We start from the raw sequence: 17,106 nt of genomic DNA on the forward strand, positions 1-17,106 counted from the left end.
TCCTGGGCAGGAGGCATCTCTGGTCGGGACAAAAAGAGACTGGAAAAAAATGGTGAGGAGGGCCAGCTCTGTCCTGGGCTGCTCCCTGGACTCTGTGGACTCAGTGGGGGGCAGGAGGATGACGGCGAAACTGTCATCAATGCTGGACAACCCCACCCACCCACTCACTGACACTCTTAGAACACTTCACAGCTCCTTCAGTGATAGACTGTTACACCCTCGCTCTACGAAAGAGAGATTTCGCCGCTCCTTCCTGCCGGCTGCTGTCAGACTTTTTAACAAGAACATTAGGTCAGGCCTACAAACAGGCGGGCATTAGTACAATTGTGTAGGCCTAGAATGCAATACACACTACTACTGTGCTTTATCCAATGCTGTGCTTAAATATTGATCAATGCTGTATTTTGATTACCATTGCAGTATTATTATCATTACAGTACTTTTATCACTGCAGTATTTTCTATCATTGCAGTACTTTCACTACAACAGTGCTTTTATCATTGCAGTATTTTCTATCGTTGCAGTATTTTTTTTATCATTGCAGTACTCTTACCACTACAGTACTTTTATTATTGCAGTATTTTCTATCATTGCAGTACTTTTACGATTAAAGTACTTTTATCATTGCAGTATTTTCTATCATTGCAGTATTTTTCTATCATTTCAATACTCCTACATTTACAGTACTTTTATCATTGCAGTATTTTTATCATTGCAGTATTTTCCATCATTCAGTTTATTTTTTTTATCATTGCAGCGTTTTTATTTATTTCCCCTCTGTACCATGGACAGACATTAGGAGGGTTTCCTTACACTTGTATATGTTGATTGTTGTATATGAAGTGTGTATATACATGGGGATCTGTGTATATACGTATATACTGTGTATATTCGCATGCTTTTTATGAATGTCTGCTGCCAATGTTATACATTAACGGCTACATTACGCCACTGCCTCTGTGTGATCTATATCTTTGCTGCTGTAACACTGCAAATTTCCCCATTGTGGGACTATTAAAGGACATCTTCAACTTTATCTTTATTCAGGATCTGGTTTTGGACAGGTCCTCTTCTAGGCCCTATACATTAGCTAATTACACCCCTACATGAAAGGCATTTGTGGAACAACTTGGTTTTTGCGACCCTTGGAATTTCCTTTTTCCTTCAAAAAAGGTTTTTTCGTTCTTCTCTAAAGTTCATCGCACCTACTCTAGGATAGACTTTCTCTTTTTGGACAATAAATTGCTGGATTGGGTGAACTCATGTGAATACCATAGCATTGTAGTTTCCGACCATGCCCCTACCTCAGTAGATAGAACTATTCAATTCCAAACACTAATTGGAAGCTTTCTCATTTTCTTTTGAACGATTCAGATTTGATCTTTTTTTTCCGACAACAAAGTTCCACTTATTTCCAAATAAATAACACCCCGGATATCTGAAGAGGTACACTGTGGGAGGCATGCAAAGCATACTTGAGGGGACAAGCTATTTTGTTTGGTTCTCAGAGGAAGAAGCTCGAGATGGGCATGTTATCTAGTCTTTCGGACCAGATTTTCCAGGTTGATGCGCAGCATGCCGCTAGCCCCTCGGATGCTCTTTACAACGTCTTTAGAACGTCTCAAGGCTGAATACGATCTTTTGGCAACAACTAAAGTGGAAACGAAGCTGCTGATGACTAAATGCTGTTACTTTGAGACAGGGCACAAGGCCAATTGACTTCTTGCTCATCAGGTTAGATCCTTTACCCTCTCTCGGATGATAACAAGGATTAGGTCTGCAACTGGAGCAGTGATTTCAGACCCTACAATGATTAACGATACCTTTGAGTGTTTCTACTAAAACTCATATGAATCGGAGTGCTTGCCGGGAGATTGGGAGGTTTGTAACCCTCTCGAAAACCTTGCTGACCCGACAGTTGATGTAGATATGGCCGAAACGATTGGTGCCCCAATTGTATTGTCAGATATATTTGAAGCGATTGGACAGCTGGAGTCTGGTAAATGACCTGACCTTGATGCCTATGGAGTGGAGTTTTATAAATTATACGCAGATCTGTTGGGGCTACACTTGGTTAATGTCTACAATGAGGCATTCTCCATTGGCAAGCTTCCTCTGACCATTTCTGAAGCTGACATTTGCCTTCTGCTTAAAAAAGTAAGGACACTCTGGAAGGTGGTCGCTACTGTGGTAGCTACAGACTCATCAGTCTTTTGAATGTTGATCAGAAGATTTTGGCCAAAGTTCTGGCCACAAGATTACAGCAGTTGCTGCCTGGTCTGATTCCTAACAAAGAGACTGGGTTTATGGCTGGCAGGAATTCGTCATACAAAACCACGCCCCTTTTCAACATTATTGGCTCTCCTGGTGTTGAGGTGGTGATTTCCTTGGATGCGAGGAAGGCATTTGATAGGGTCGAGTGGAAATCCTTATTCTATGTTTTGAGCTTTATTTCTGCCCTCATTGCATGGATTAGACTGCTTTATAACTGTCCGAATGCACACATCATTCCAAATGGTGTGAGGTCTGCCTCCTTTGCCCTCCTTTGAGGTACCAGACAAGGTTGTCTCCTTTCCCCCCTTCTTTTTGCATTGGCAATGGAACCATTGGTCATTTGGCTTTGAACTGAAGAAGGGGTCGAGGGCATAACAAGATATGGCATTACCCATAAACTATCCCTCTATGCAGATGATCTGTTGCTGTATTTGTCGAACCCTTCTTCATCTGTCCCCACTGTAATCAAAATCCTAAATCAATTTGGAAAATATTTAGGGTATAAATTGAACTTGGTCAAAGTGAACTTCTCCCGATGAACCGCCTAGCTATTCCATTCCTTTGTCACACTCCTTCCCTTTTAGGACGACGTCGCCAAGGTTCCGTTACCTAGGTGTGTTGTTAATTCAGAATTTTGACAACCTTATTCAACATGAATTTCCCCCCGCTAATGGATAAGTGTAAACAGGATGTGGCCCGGTGGTCCGCTCTTCCGCTATCACTGGCCGGTAGGGTTAATTTAGTGAAAATGGTGATGCTTCCCAAGTTTCTTTACCTGTTCCAACACATTCCGGTATTCATCAGAAAATGTTTTAATTTGCCAGCTGGATCGCTTGATTTCTTCATTCTTGTGGCTGTCCAAGCCCCCCGCATCAAAAAGACCATTTTACAATTTCCTAAACATCAAGGTAGCCTTGCGCTGCCTAACATTATTAAGTATTACTGCGCACACAATATTGGAAAACTTGTCCATTGGTTGGATGGAGATTCTACAACATGCCCTTCACGGGCCCAAATTGAGTCGAGGTCCTCCAAGCTTTCGCTTCAATCTATTCTTACCGCCTGGTTGCCTCTTAAGGAACACAATTTAGCGACCATTTACAATTGCTTTGGTTCACATGACTCTCAATTGCTCTATTCTGTGAAGGGGAGGTGGGAAGAGGAGATTGGAATAAGGATAGTTGAGGACCGGTGGGAACATCTCCGTAAGCTTGTTCATTCCTCTTCCATTTGTACTAGGCATGGTTTGCTTCAATACAAAGTGTTTTTTAGAATATACTATACTATTTCAAGACTGGCTAAGATATACGGTCACCGGCTAATCACACCCACCTTTTGGTCGTGTACTCGTCTTGCCAATTTTTGTTATCAGATTTTTGATACGCAGTCTGTGGTACTGAACATCCAACTTGACTTTGATCCATGCACGACCCTCTTTGGTTTCCCTTTCGTCACTAGGTCTGCAGTCGGTTAAACGCCGTGTATTGGCCTTCACGACTTTACTGACGAGACGCCTGATTTTGTTTGAATGGAAGCATGCTCTCCCCCCGACACATAATAGCGGGCTTCGAGAGGATCTGACTTATGTCAAATTAGAAAAGATGAGACTTTCGCTCTCAGGAGCTGGTGATGCATTCTCTAAAACCTGGAAACCCTTCATGGAATACTTAGAAAACCTTGTCATTTGCCCGGAAAGTGAATAGATGACTCCCTCGCCCCTCCCCCCACAACTCTCTTCCTTAATGTTATCATTAGCTTTATATTATTTATTCATTTGTTTATCTTCATTTATTCATCCTATATTTGGGTGGATAAATGTGTGTATTGACTTTTTTGCCATCATGGTACCCTGGGCTGTCGTAAACTTTATGTATATTTCTGAACATCTAATAGCCTCTCTTTTAATACTGTGGTTGTTACTGTTTTATTGTTATTGTGATTTTTATTTTTATTTATTGTGTACCTATCTTTTGACGTATGGATGTGCTTTATTTGTATGCGTGGGTGTGAATGGATGTTGCTAATAGTTTGTGTGAGTTCGAGAGCAGGAGGTTTATGCTTGTTTGTTGTTCTTCTTGTATTCTTCTCTCTCGTCTATAATGCCGGTAATATCCTATCGGGAAAGGACACACTTTGGTTTGTACTATGTTATGGCTTTGTAACAGTTGGAAATGATTAAAAAGATTCATACAAAAAGAAGGGGGGCCGAAGGATGTGTTCCAAATAAAGAGGAATCACACACCTCAGCCTCCCTGGTAAGGTCTACTCAGGGATACTGGATAGGAGGATCGAGGAGGTATGAATCTCAGATCCAGTAGGAGCAGTCTGGTTTTCGTCCTGGCTGTGGAACAGTGGACCATCTCTTCACTCTCTACAGGGTCCTTGAGGGTGCATGGGAGTTCGCCCAACCAGTCTACATGTGATTTGTGGACTTGGAGAAAGCGTTCGACCGTGTCCCTCTGGGAGTTCTGTGGAGTGTGCTTTGGGAGTAAGGGGTACCGAGCCCCCTAATACGGGCAGTACGGTCCCTGTACCATCGATGTCAGAGATTGGTCCGCATTGGCAGCAGTAAGTCGGATTTGTTTCTAATGAGTGTTGTACTCCGCCAAGGTTGCCTTTTTCTGCCCTTTTCATCGATTCTATTCATAACTTTTATGGACAGAATTTTTAGGCGCAGCCAAGGAAGGCAATGAGGGGATCTGGTTTGGTGGCCTCAGTATTGCTTCTCTGCTTTTGCAGATGATGTGGTCCGGTTGGCTCATTCAAGTCATGATTTCCAACTCTCACTGGAGTGGTTCGCAGCCGAGCGTGAAGTAGTTGGGATGACGATCAGCACCTCCAAATCTGAGACCATGGTTCTCAGTCGGAAAAAGGTGGAATCAGAATCAGAATCAGAATCAGAAATCCCTTTATTGTCATTGTACTCACGTGTGCAACGAGATTAGAGAGCTCCCCTCTCCAGTGCAATACAACAATAATTCAGATAAATATATAAGTTAGATAAAAAAGAGAATAGTTAGTGCAATGGAAAATAATACTGTATGCCCTCTCCAGGTCGGAGAAGAGATCCTGCCCCAAGTGGATTAGTTCAAGTATCTAGGGGTCATGTTCACAAGTGAGGTGAGGATGGAACGTGAGATCGACAGGCGGATCGGTGCAGCATCTGCTGCGATGCGGACACTGTATCGGTCTGTCGTGGTGAAGAAGGAGCTGAGCCATAAGGCGAAGTCCTCGATTTACCGGTCGATCTACGTTCCTACCGTCACCTATGGTCACGAGCTGTAGGTCGTGACCGAAAGAGCCAGATCTCGGGTACAAGCGGCCAAAATGGGTGTCCGGGCTCTCCCTTAGAGATAGGGTGAGAAGCTCGGCCATCTGGGAGGGACTCTGAGTCGAGCCTCTGCTTCTTTGGACGACTCAGGACACGCTGGAGAGACTGTGTCTCCCGGCTGGCCTGGGAACGCCTGGGAATCCCTCCGGAAGAGCTAGAAGAGATGGCTGGGGAAAGGGAATACAATAAAATACAATCCAACATTATTAATGTAGCGCATCTGGGCTTCCCTGCTGAAGCTGCTGCCTCCGCGACCCGACCGGATAAGCGGCCGATAATGGATAATGGGAGCAACTGAAATTGAAGGCAGTACTGTAGCCTTAACATTTTTAGCTGTAAATGTTTAGTGCATTTTTAAGTCGAACCAGAAACTCTACAACAGGGGTGCTCATTACATTGATCGCAAAGGTAGTATGGGTAGATCGCATGACATTAAAAAATAGATGTCAGCCTATCATTATCCGTCATGTGATTGATACAGGGCACCCAGTCAGATGACACCTGATTTTTTTTCATTGCGACACTGGTCACCACGCATGCGCAAACAACGGTGCTAAGTGCAGCCCAACTAACAAGTTAGCAAGTTGGTTACCTCCAATTTTAAGCCCTCATTTTATTCTCTTGAACTCAAGGGGGGTATAAACATGAGTGGGGCTGCGGGACCAAGTAAGAAGACAAAAACGGATCACTTTAATACGGAATGGGAGGAGGAGTTGTTTTTCATGATGACATTTTCGAAGTGCGTTTGCCTCATTTGCCAGTCGACCATTGCAATACCAAAGAAGGGAAATGTGGAGCGGCATTTTCGAACTGTTCATGGAAAATATGATTGAAAATATGACTTTCCGCAGAAAAGCGAGCTGAGGAAGAGAAAGGTGAAGGAATTAAAAAGCCAGTTGTCAGGACATCAGTCATTTTTCAGTCTACATACATTGTACAAAACATTCTCTCTCTCTCTTTCTCTCTCTCTCTCTCTCTCTCTCTGTATATATATATATATATATATATATATATAAGTGTGAGCACCCCTGCTCTACAATTAACTTTGTTTATATAGCGGATATCACAATAGCTGGAGCTATGCTGAGTTGCTCTAATACTATGAAACTATCTGTAAAAAAATACAAAAACAAATACTTGTAAACATATTTCACTCTTCTTGGGCACCAATCATTTTCTTTATGTAGAAGGAAGTAAAATTATATGAGTAACAAAATGGCAATGCACTCTGCTAGAGTCAACTAAGATAAACACAGCGTATTATTGTTTTTTTTTTTAACCTCTATCCAAACCGTTTTGTTTTGCTTCTGTAGTATGCATAATTTGATTGACACATTCAAAATGTGGTATGCACCTGGAATTGAAAAAAATAATTATAATAAATAGCACCATAATTAGTATGTTCTACCAACTTCGGTAGGTTAAGTATTTTATTGTTATGTGCTGCCATTCAGGGCTGGTGGTAGCTCATGTGGTACTTTCAGTGCTGCGTTCATAAACACAACACCCTGCGTGTGGTCGCGACTTAGGAACAAGAGATAGCACATGTGCTCTTGCTGTTCGATGTCGACTGCGGCTGTACAGAAATAGTGTTTTGTTTTTTAATAAATGTGAGTTTCTGACTGATGCCGCAATAATCGACAGTAGACGGTACAATGTTAGCGTACCACGGACACGTGCGTGTGTTGTTGCATCAGACGCACACAGTAGCCTGTGTGCTAAGGACAGCAAGCTTCCAGAAACAACTGCCTCTATGACAGAAATGAAATCAGTCATTAGCCGCAATGTCCTTCCTTTTTAGATGCTTCTGTATCACCGCCGTGCTGCTATGAAACGTTTTACATTGTAATTTTGTGAAATAAGCATGGTCTTTCAGACTCTGTTGCTGACAATAACATGGGCCTAACTCAAATGCGGTTCCCACAGTGCTTCTGTTTTACATAACAGATGACCCGGATTACCAGGACACTGCATATGCGTTGCTGACAGGCATACAGCAAGCGGGAGAAGTGCAGGATGAGGCAATTTTCAAAGAAATACACAGCGCCAAATAATTATATATATATATTTAAACGACGCGTCGACTTAAAATAAATTGTCAAAGATTTTCATAGTCGATGTCATGATTAGTCGACTAATCTTGGCATTCCTGAACATGAATACATACACTCTTCAGAGTGACCTCTGTTCTCACTAAAGATATTGGTGTGGCCCAATGTGGGGCCAGAATAAGTTGTTCTGATCCATATAAAGAATTCACTGCTTTGGGCCGATTTGCAGTTTGTCATTTGGTGAGAAAATATGAAATCTTGAATTGCCATTTTGAATGTGGCAGCTTCCCTTTGTGTGTGTGTGTATTATATGGCTTTGGCTCTGTCCTTGTTACGTAGCTTGGACAGAAGCTTGTCCATAGTGGAAACAGACTGACGTCGTTCATGCTTGAAGACGATCATACTGGACCCAGCTGACAAGCTAGATACCTGCTAAGCTGCTTGTTGCTGACCTCGACTCTGGACGTTTTGAATTCATAAACTTTATGGTCAGGATTTAGGCACAGCCTAGACATTGAGGGGGTCTGGTTTGGTGGCCTCTGTATTGCATCTCTGCTTTTTGCAGATCATGTGCTACTGTTGGCTTCATCAAACTGTTCTAGTTGGGATGAAAATAACCACTTTCCGAATTTGAGACCGTTGGAAATATCCAGGAATGAGATCCTACCCCAATTGGAGTAAAGATGTCCTTTATTAGTCCCACAATGGGGAAATTTGAGGTGTTACAGCAGCAAAGATATAGATCACACAGAGTCGGCGGCGTAATGTAGCCGTTAATGTATAACATTAGCAGCAGACATTCATAAAAAGCATGCAAATATACACAGTATAAACGTATCTAAGTGTAAGGAAACACTCCTAATGCCTGTCCATTATACAGAGGGGGAAACGCTGTAATGATAAAAACTACCGAATGATTGAAAATACTGCAATGATAGAAAATACTGCAATGGTAAAAAGTACTGCAATGATAAAATATACTGCAATGGTAAAAGTACTGTAATGGTAAAAGTCCTGCAACGATAGAAAAATACTGCAATGATAAAAGTACTGTAATAGTAAATACCGCAATGATAGGAAATACTGCAATGACAAAAGTACTGCAATGACAAAAGTACTGTAATAGTGAACATCCTGCAATGGTAGAAATACTGCAGTGATAGAAGTACTGTAATAAGAATACTGTAATGGTAAACAAAATACATCATTGGTCAATATTTAAGTACACCATTGGCTGAAAGTACAGTAGTAGTGTATATTGCATCCTAGGACTCCACAATTGCACTAATGCCCTCCCGTTTGTAGGCCTGACCCAATGTTCTTGTTAAAAAGTCTGACAGCAGTCGGCAGGAAGGAGCGGCGAAATCTCTCTTTGGTACAGCGAGGGTGTAACAGTCTATCACTGAAGGAGCTGTGGAGTGTTCTCAGAGTGTCATTGAGTGGGTGGGCTGGGTTGTCCAGCATTGATGACAGTTTTGCCGTCATCCTCCTGCCCCCCACTAAGTCCACAGAGTCCAGGGAGTAGCCCAGGACAGAGCTGGCCCTCCTCACTAGTTTGTCCAGTCTCTTTTTGTCCCGGCCCGAGATGCCTCCTGCCCAGGAGACCACTCCATAGAAGATGACTGATGAAACCACCGAGTCATAGAGGTTCCTGAGGAGTCTTCCCCGAACGCCAAAGGACCTCAGCCTCCTGAGTAGGAAGAGTCTGTTCTGTCCCTTCCTATAGAGAGCGTCTGTGGTCGCTCCAGTCCAGTTTATTGTTCAGCTGAACACCCAAGTACTTGTAAGTTGACTAGTTCAAGTATATTGAGATCTTGTTCCTAAGTGAGGGAAGAATGGAGCGGGAGACGACAGGCGGATTAAGTACAAGCTGTGGATCATGACGGATAGAACAAGAACCCTGACACAAGTGGCTGAAACGAGTTTCACCCACTGGGTGACCTGGCTCTACCTGGAGATAGGGTGCAAAAACATCCAGAAGGGGCCCAGAGTAGAGTCACTGCATGTCTGCATTGTGAGGAGGCAGATGATGTGGCTCCAGTGAGGGAAGAATGGAGCGGGGACGACAGGCGGATTAAGTACAAGCTGTGGATCATGACGGGTAGAACAAGAACCCTGACACAAGTGGCTGAAACGAGTTTCACCCACTGGGTGACCTGGCTCTACCTAAAGATAGGGTGCAAAAACATCCAGAAGGGGCCCAGAGTAGAGTCACTGCATGTCTGCATTGTGAGGAGGCAGATGATGTGGCTCCAGTTTATGACCATGATGCCCCCTGAACGCCTTCCAGGTGGGGTTTTCCGGGCATTTCCGACTGGTAGCAGGCCCTGGGGATTACACAGTAAATGTTGATTCCCGGCTGGCGTGGGAATGCCTTAGGACTCTCTTGGAAGAGCTGGATGAAGTGGATAGAGAGATGGAAGTCTGGGCTTCCCTGTTAAAACCCAACCCTGAATAAGCGGAAGAACATTTCTGAAGGTCTACCTCAATCATGTGAACTTAGCATCACGGTTATTTTTTTTCACATTTACTCTTATTTGTTAGCTATGTTACCTTACCATGCCTGCTTCTGTTTCGAATAGTCTTTTGGCAGACATAATTTTTTTTCTTTACATGGAGTGGGAATGGCATTACATTGAGCGGTTGTTCGGTTAAACATAAGTAATTAAAAGCTTCTTTTCCATTTTACCGGTTCCACACTGGTTTTGACTTCTGAGTGGTTGCGTTTCCATTACACCTTTTCAGGGTCGTGTAATTAAAATGGAACAGGTTTTCGAAACGTCATCCTGGGTGCTACTAAAATGCAAGCTGAGTGGGTTAGTGTAGTCGCTGTCATCTGATTGGCTGACGCAATCGTGCAAGGAACTCTGCTGCAAACGTCCATTTCCTGGTTTTATGCACGGAAGGCTGAGCCACGCCCTGGCCATCGTCCAGGTCATAAAAATACCAACCATACAGTAAACAGAATTGTGTTTTAGAATAACACTTAACCATATTTCGAATGTTTATGTTCTAATGGGTGAAGTGTGAAGCTTTGGGTAAAATTTTTTTGCAAGCGCATGCTCTGTTTGCTGGGCCAAATTCACTTAATGAGAGGTCTCCAGTCTCTGGGCGCATCCTCGCTGCTCCCACAGCCCAACGGTCGTGGCCCCCACCTCCGGGATAGTGGCATTCGGTGGCTGCCGGAGTGCTTTGGACATTACAATTAGGACGACGAGTCGTTGACTTGGAGAGTTGGCCAAATAAATGAGACTGGGCTATCTTTTCAATATAAATGAGTGCTGGCCGCGAGCTTTTTCGTGGCGCTTGTGAACTCCCTATCACACTATTTCATCCGTGGTACAGTTGTAAATATGGTTGGGTGTGGTTGTGAACGTAAATATATTCATCCATTATCCAAACTGCCTATCCTCACAAGGGTCGCTGGCTTGCTTGAGCCTATCCCAGCTCTATTTGGGCAATAAGTGAAGTACACACTTGAACTGGTTGGCAATCCATCGCAGAGCTATAGTTGATATTGATGGCGAGCGTCTGTGTCTCACTGGTTTAAACCAAGAAATCTATTTTTTACCTATATTTGATAGCTTCTCTACATATGAGTCCTTAGTCCCACCCCAATCCCTCCCACTTTTCGCTGGGCGCCTGTTCACTGCCTGTTATGGATCAGCAACGAAGGTGAAAGTGCGAACGAAAAAGTGGTTTAAAGGTGGTCGGAACTGAGCAAATTCAGATATATGTATGATGCAAAGTGTGGACAAAGCTGCAGAGCATTTTGACAGGCGACCGTTGTTTCTCTTAGGGCGATGTGGTGCGTTTGTTTCATGCTGAGCAGGAGAAGTTTCTGACATGTGACGAGTATAAGACTAAACTTCACGTTTTTCTGCGCACAACCTTGAGACAATCAGCCACATCGGCAACCAGCTCCAATGCTCTGTGGGAGGTTGAGGTAGGAAAATAAGCTTTGATTAAAAATGTCTGTATTACCTTGTACTCTACTGTGTTCCTGAGAGACATTTCCTCTTTCTGTGTGTCGATCATCCCTCCAGGTTGTCCATCATGATCCATGTCGCGGAGGGGCAGGACACTGGAACAGTTTGTATCGCTTCAAACACCTTGCCACTGGAAACTACCTGGCAGCAGAGGTAACCAGATCATATACCGGTGTGTGTGTGTGGGGGTGTGTGTGTGTGTGTGTGTGTGTATGTATATATATATATATATATATATATATATATATATATATATATATATATATACTTTTGAAACATGTTCCGTTTGGAAACTTATAACGTTCTTCAAATGTGCCGTTCAATTAGTCAGTCAGGTCTGATAGACAGGCGAATGCCACTTGCTCTCTGGACTTGCGTCGCAACACTTGACCTGGTGTGCAGCCAACTGGGACAAGACCTATTTATTTTTTAGTGATGGTGAGATGAAGCTTCTTGAAGCATTGAGGCTTTCCATGCAATTGGTTTGACTCATGTGTCGAAGCCTCAAAGGTGGTTCAAGCCCCTTTGGCACTACCAAGTGGACATAAAGTATATCGACATGCAAGGAAGAGGTTTTCTTGTGCAAAGTTTTGATTAGGATTGTACTCATTATGACATGAAATTGTTACGGAAAGGGTGGAGGAAAATGCAGTAATTGAGTTTTTTATTGTTGTGGATAAAAAATGTACTCACAAAAAGCTTTATCTCGTTCATTTTTATTCCAAAAAATGTTTTTTTGCACCTGCAGCGCAGTCTGTTTATTTTTTTCATATCCATCCAAACATACCTGTCTGGTAGTGGGAATATAGGTCGGGTTCGAAGCGGCAAAAAGTTTACTGAAAGCCCTGTCCTCTACAATAGAGAAGGGCAGGGAATCTTGGAGGACCATGTCAACCAAAGCATACATCACTCCATGTAATAATTACAAAATTAAATATTGAATCAAACTTGTGTTGGAAAAACATTTCATACTATCACCTGTGAGAATCGAAACCGCAACTCGGTGGTCGCCGAACAAAGGCCTATACCACTGCACCACCACTAGATTTATTTGCTTGTGTCTAACTTTCATTCCTTGTTGTAATTTGACAGTATGTAATTAAAGCTGGGGTTCCGCGCTGGCTTTTATTGAAGCAGGTGTGACTGGCAGTGCAACATTTGATATGATACACACACAGGCGATCAAGGTAGTTGCAAATCCAAATTAACCTACAAAACAGACATAGTGATTCATTTCAAATTAGCCAATTTCCAATCACTAAACCTGTATTGTTTTTCCCAGTGGTTTTAAAGTTACAGGTATACGTCACATGCGTGAACGAAAGCTGCTTCATAATACATATGATTTGTTGGCCGTTTTAAGTATTAACCGCATGTGACTAAATCATCTAAGGCAATCATTGCTTTATCTGATTCCACTAATGGTTATATGTTGTTCTTGTTGTTGTATCCCATCTCTTTATAGTAACAACTCAACCCATTAAAATATAATTTGATTCTGATGTAGTTTTTTTATTACGTTTTTTGTAGTAATAAGATCAAATTGTTCCCAAACAGAGGAAACTGAATGGCTCCACAACAGTGATAAGTTGATAATATTAATTGAAAAGGGAATTACAAACTTCTCACACAATTTACCCAAATCCTCACAAAACGGGAAACCTCCATGAAAACGAAGAAGGAAAAAAAGCAGCAGCAACAAGAGAAGAAGTAACAACAGTAACTCCTTTGCACAACAATAGACAACAAGTGTTTAAAAGTGCATTTATCCACCAGGATTGTACCTTTGGCTAAAATGCAGTGCTGGATTCTAGTTAACGTAAGACAATTAGCTGTAACTTCACTCAGAGGATCTTATCTTCTCTGAATTTTTTCGATTTGATGATACTTTAGCAGTGCAAATGTACTTTTCATTGTCGTGGTAACGCCTGTCTAAAGGAAATATGTTTATTTTCTTTTAGGCTTTTCTCCGAGCTCATATTTGCCCGGAAGAGTGTTTAGGCCTTAATGATTTCACAGTATATAATGTGTGGTTTTTTTTGTTTTTTTTTGCAAAAAGCAGTTGACACATTCGATAATCGTCCAGGCCTGAAGACATCTACAAACTTATTTTTCATTGTAGCAGTAGTCCTGGCCCAAGGATTTTTTTTCGGTCCGCGCTTACTAAGCTATACCTCATAGTCATTTGGAAGAATATTTTGGCCTTTATGATGTTGCAACAAGAAGTTTGTGATTTTTCACAAAAAACACGGCAACACTCCATTCACCAAGAAAACAACACTGCTTTTAAGGGTATAAATTTACACAACAACTCATGAAACTTTTTAAAAATACGCCTGGCAACAACATCAATATTTTATGAGGTTATTGTGTGATTTATTTATTTATTTATTTTTTTTAAATAAATCAACATTCCCTATAAAATTTTAGCAAAGCAGCCCTGGTTGTACGTGTCACCAAGATCTTCTGAAAGTTGGAAGCACTTGTAACATTCTAAGACCTAGACAAAGTTTTTGAAGCACTACTCTAAACTCCAAAAAGGTCAGACATTTTAAAAAAAATTTCAAATTTTGCCTAATGTTTGGTCTCTTATAGAGGTCATATAAAAAAAATCCAATTTCAACGTGCGAATCAGTACCCCAACTTTGCCAGGGCCCCTATAGCTTAGTATTGTTATTATTTTCTAATTGTGTTTATTATAGATACATAGGTAATACTTTCTTCCAAAAAATGTTTTATGGAAGTGAAAAAAAAAATGTCAAAGATTAAGTTTTTACTCTTGTTTCTACAGGAGAATCCCAGTTACCGAGGCGACAGTGCAGAGATGTCCTCCTTGGTGAGTTAGAGACATCGTGGACTCTCAAAGGACCCTCAGTCTACCTTGGCATGCTTTTGCAGATTGAAGGCAGTCGCAGCAGCAAGCGTTTGCATGGCGAGAAGATCAAGTATAAGCTGGTGGCCATGACACATGGCAACGACATTGCCTCGCTCTTTGAGCTGGATCCCACCACTTTGCAGAAGACCGACTCCTTTGTTCCGCGGTACCTACCTCTTGCTGCAGTGCTTTTAATGTGAAAAGGACAGTAAAAATCAGTGCCTTCTTACAGGAACTCGTATGTCCGTCTGAGGCACCTTTGCACCAACACATGGATCCAAAGCACCAATGTCCCCATAGATGTTGATGAGGAGAGACCCATCAGACTCATGGTTGGTTCGTCACTCTTTTATTGACAGCAGAGCAGTTTCAAGGCAAGCACACAGAGAAAGCAGGAAAGGAATATGTTGCAAAGCCAAATAAATATAACGTACATTTTTGCTTGAATTAATTTAATTCTTAGAATCTTCAGTAATACCAGTAATAGGAGCCTTGGAATTCATCTAAAATGACTGCTTGTATAAGTAAACCTGAAAACATAACATGGACTTGAAGCACTTTGCCTTGTCATCAGAAGTCTCAAGCACATTCAGCTAGGTAGCACACTTATTGCTCCTTACCAGGCATCACTCAAGGCAAGGCAGCTTTATTTATACAACACATTTAATACACAAGGTCAACTCAACTCACTGTGCTTCACACAATTTGTTATAGCACCTACAAGCATTTAAAAACACAACAGGTAACAGCATTAAAGAGCAAAGAAAAGAAAACACAAGTAGCTTACAAAAATTACCGTATTTTCACAGCCTAAAAATGCGCTCTATCAAAGGGCACAGCGTCAGTTGAGGGTGCTATTTCTGTTTTTAACACTTGAACTAAGCCTGCCGCACTATGAGGCGCATGCTACCTTTCATGTTGAGGAAGGCATCTTTGTCAACGGCAGCACCTCTGCTGCCATGAGAGCTCTGATGACAACATAGCTAACCAATAACGTCAGGGGAGCGATGTCACTGGTCACCACACTCCTTAGAGTCACAGTTTTAAAAAACAAAAATATCTCTGAACAGCATACAAGCAAACAATGAAACAAAGAAATAAAATTTACACAAAACATGCATCTCTCATGCCATTCATATGCCAAAAAGAAAAAAGAAATAAAAATAACTCGAAAAGATTACAGCAATGCATTCTAGGAGCCAATCGGCCTCAGCCAATCAGATGGCTGTTTAGAGAGATGTGAGTGGTGTGCTTTGGGCAGTGTTTTTTTTTTTTGCAGTCTGTTGTCTAAACCTATGTTTCTTGATTGCAATAACATGAATGGTAAGACAGACTACGACATTGTGGACAGCTGTCCTTTTGTCTATCTTTCTCCTGCACCATCACCAAAGAAGTTATTCACATAATGTATTTGTCACAGTAAATTCGGACCATAGTAGTCTTAGACTTTGACCAGCACGGTGTGCTAATATACACTCTGAAATGCCCTAAGGTGATCAGGACCGATGGACGAGAGAATTGCACGTGTATACATCTATGGGTCTCAGTCTATACACAAGGCGTGTCGCATTACAAGGTGACTCGTTTGTTTTGGTGCTTTGAAGTGCGCCTCATGGTCGTGAAAATAGGGTACTATAATGTACGTTATACATGCATTTGAACACATAAAAAGAAAACTTTAAAAACATTTTAAAGTAAATAAATAAAAGTGGGTTTCTAAAATAAAAAAATAATTTAAATTTGTTTAGAGGACCTTAATCAAATGTGTGAGAAGAAAAAGCTACTTTTTTTTTACTTCCATCCATCTACACTTTCCAAGATGGCGGCGCGCATGGACGCAGCGGCTAACAGCTCCCCCTCACAGTGCTCCTTATTACTTTTTATTAGTGTTTGTTTGCTCTTATTGGCATCAACTGAGGCACAACATCGATATACCCGCCAGGACATCGTGAACATTGGATATCGATGCGAGATAACCATCACAGAGGAATTTTGCTATGATCGCAAAATTCCGAACGAACTGGCGAGGCTGCCCGGCTCACCGTGGCTGGTCATCGGGACCGGGAGGCGGCGCAGGCGACGCAGAGAGAGGAAGCAGAAGCGAGGCTGCAGGTCCGGTGTCTTGCAACGGCTGCGACGGCAGCCCCATAGGCAACCACTACCGAGTCTGCACCTCACCAACGCCAGATCCGTGGTCCACAAAATCGACGACCTGGGATTACAAATCCTGGGAAACCGCTATGTGCGCGATAGCAGTGTGATCGTCGTCACGGAAACCTGGCTGCACGCAGACGTCCCCGACGCTAGCATCCAGCTGGCCGGGCGCTCGCTACATCGCGCGGATCGGACGAGGGACACCGGTAAGAGGAGGGGCGGGGGGCTCTGTGTTTACGTGCATGAGAACTGGTGCGGCGATAGCACGATCGTCGAGAAGCACTCTTCCCCCGACATCGAGTTCATGTCCGTTAAATGCCGGCCTTATTTTCTCCCGAGGGAGCTAACGGTAGTGATTGTCACAGGTGTTTACATCCCTCCCGACGCTAGCACTAGCACGGCGCTCTTGCTACTCGCGTGCGTCATCAATAA

The 17,106-nt window shown here is 42.5% G+C and overlaps 1 protein-coding gene across 4 annotated transcripts in view; it reads left to right on the top strand.

The window, feature by feature from the left end:
* itpr3 (inositol 1,4,5-trisphosphate receptor, type 3) overlaps positions 1–17,106 on the top strand; it is a 340,721-nt gene that overhangs the window by 69,215 nt on the left and 254,400 nt on the right. For all 4 annotated transcript variants that reach the window (XM_088289554.1, XM_088289555.1, XM_088289556.1 and 1 more), the window contains exons 8-12: positions 11,456–11,602; positions 11,703–11,798; positions 14,437–14,481; positions 14,544–14,686; positions 14,753–14,852. In XM_088289554.1, coding sequence (XP_088145680.1) covers positions 11,456–11,602; positions 11,703–11,798; positions 14,437–14,481; positions 14,544–14,686; positions 14,753–14,852 — 531 coding nt within the window. The remainder of the gene's footprint in view (positions 1–11,455; positions 11,603–11,702; positions 11,799–14,436; positions 14,482–14,543; positions 14,687–14,752; positions 14,853–17,106) is intronic.

Source organism: Idiotropiscis lumnitzeri, chromosome 3 (assembly GCF_059441095.1).
Source record: "Idiotropiscis lumnitzeri isolate Australia: NSW breed Sydney's pygmy pipehorse chromosome 3, RoL_Ilum_1.0, whole genome shotgun sequence".
Lineage (NCBI taxonomy): Eukaryota > Metazoa > Chordata > Actinopteri > Syngnathiformes > Syngnathidae > Idiotropiscis > Idiotropiscis lumnitzeri.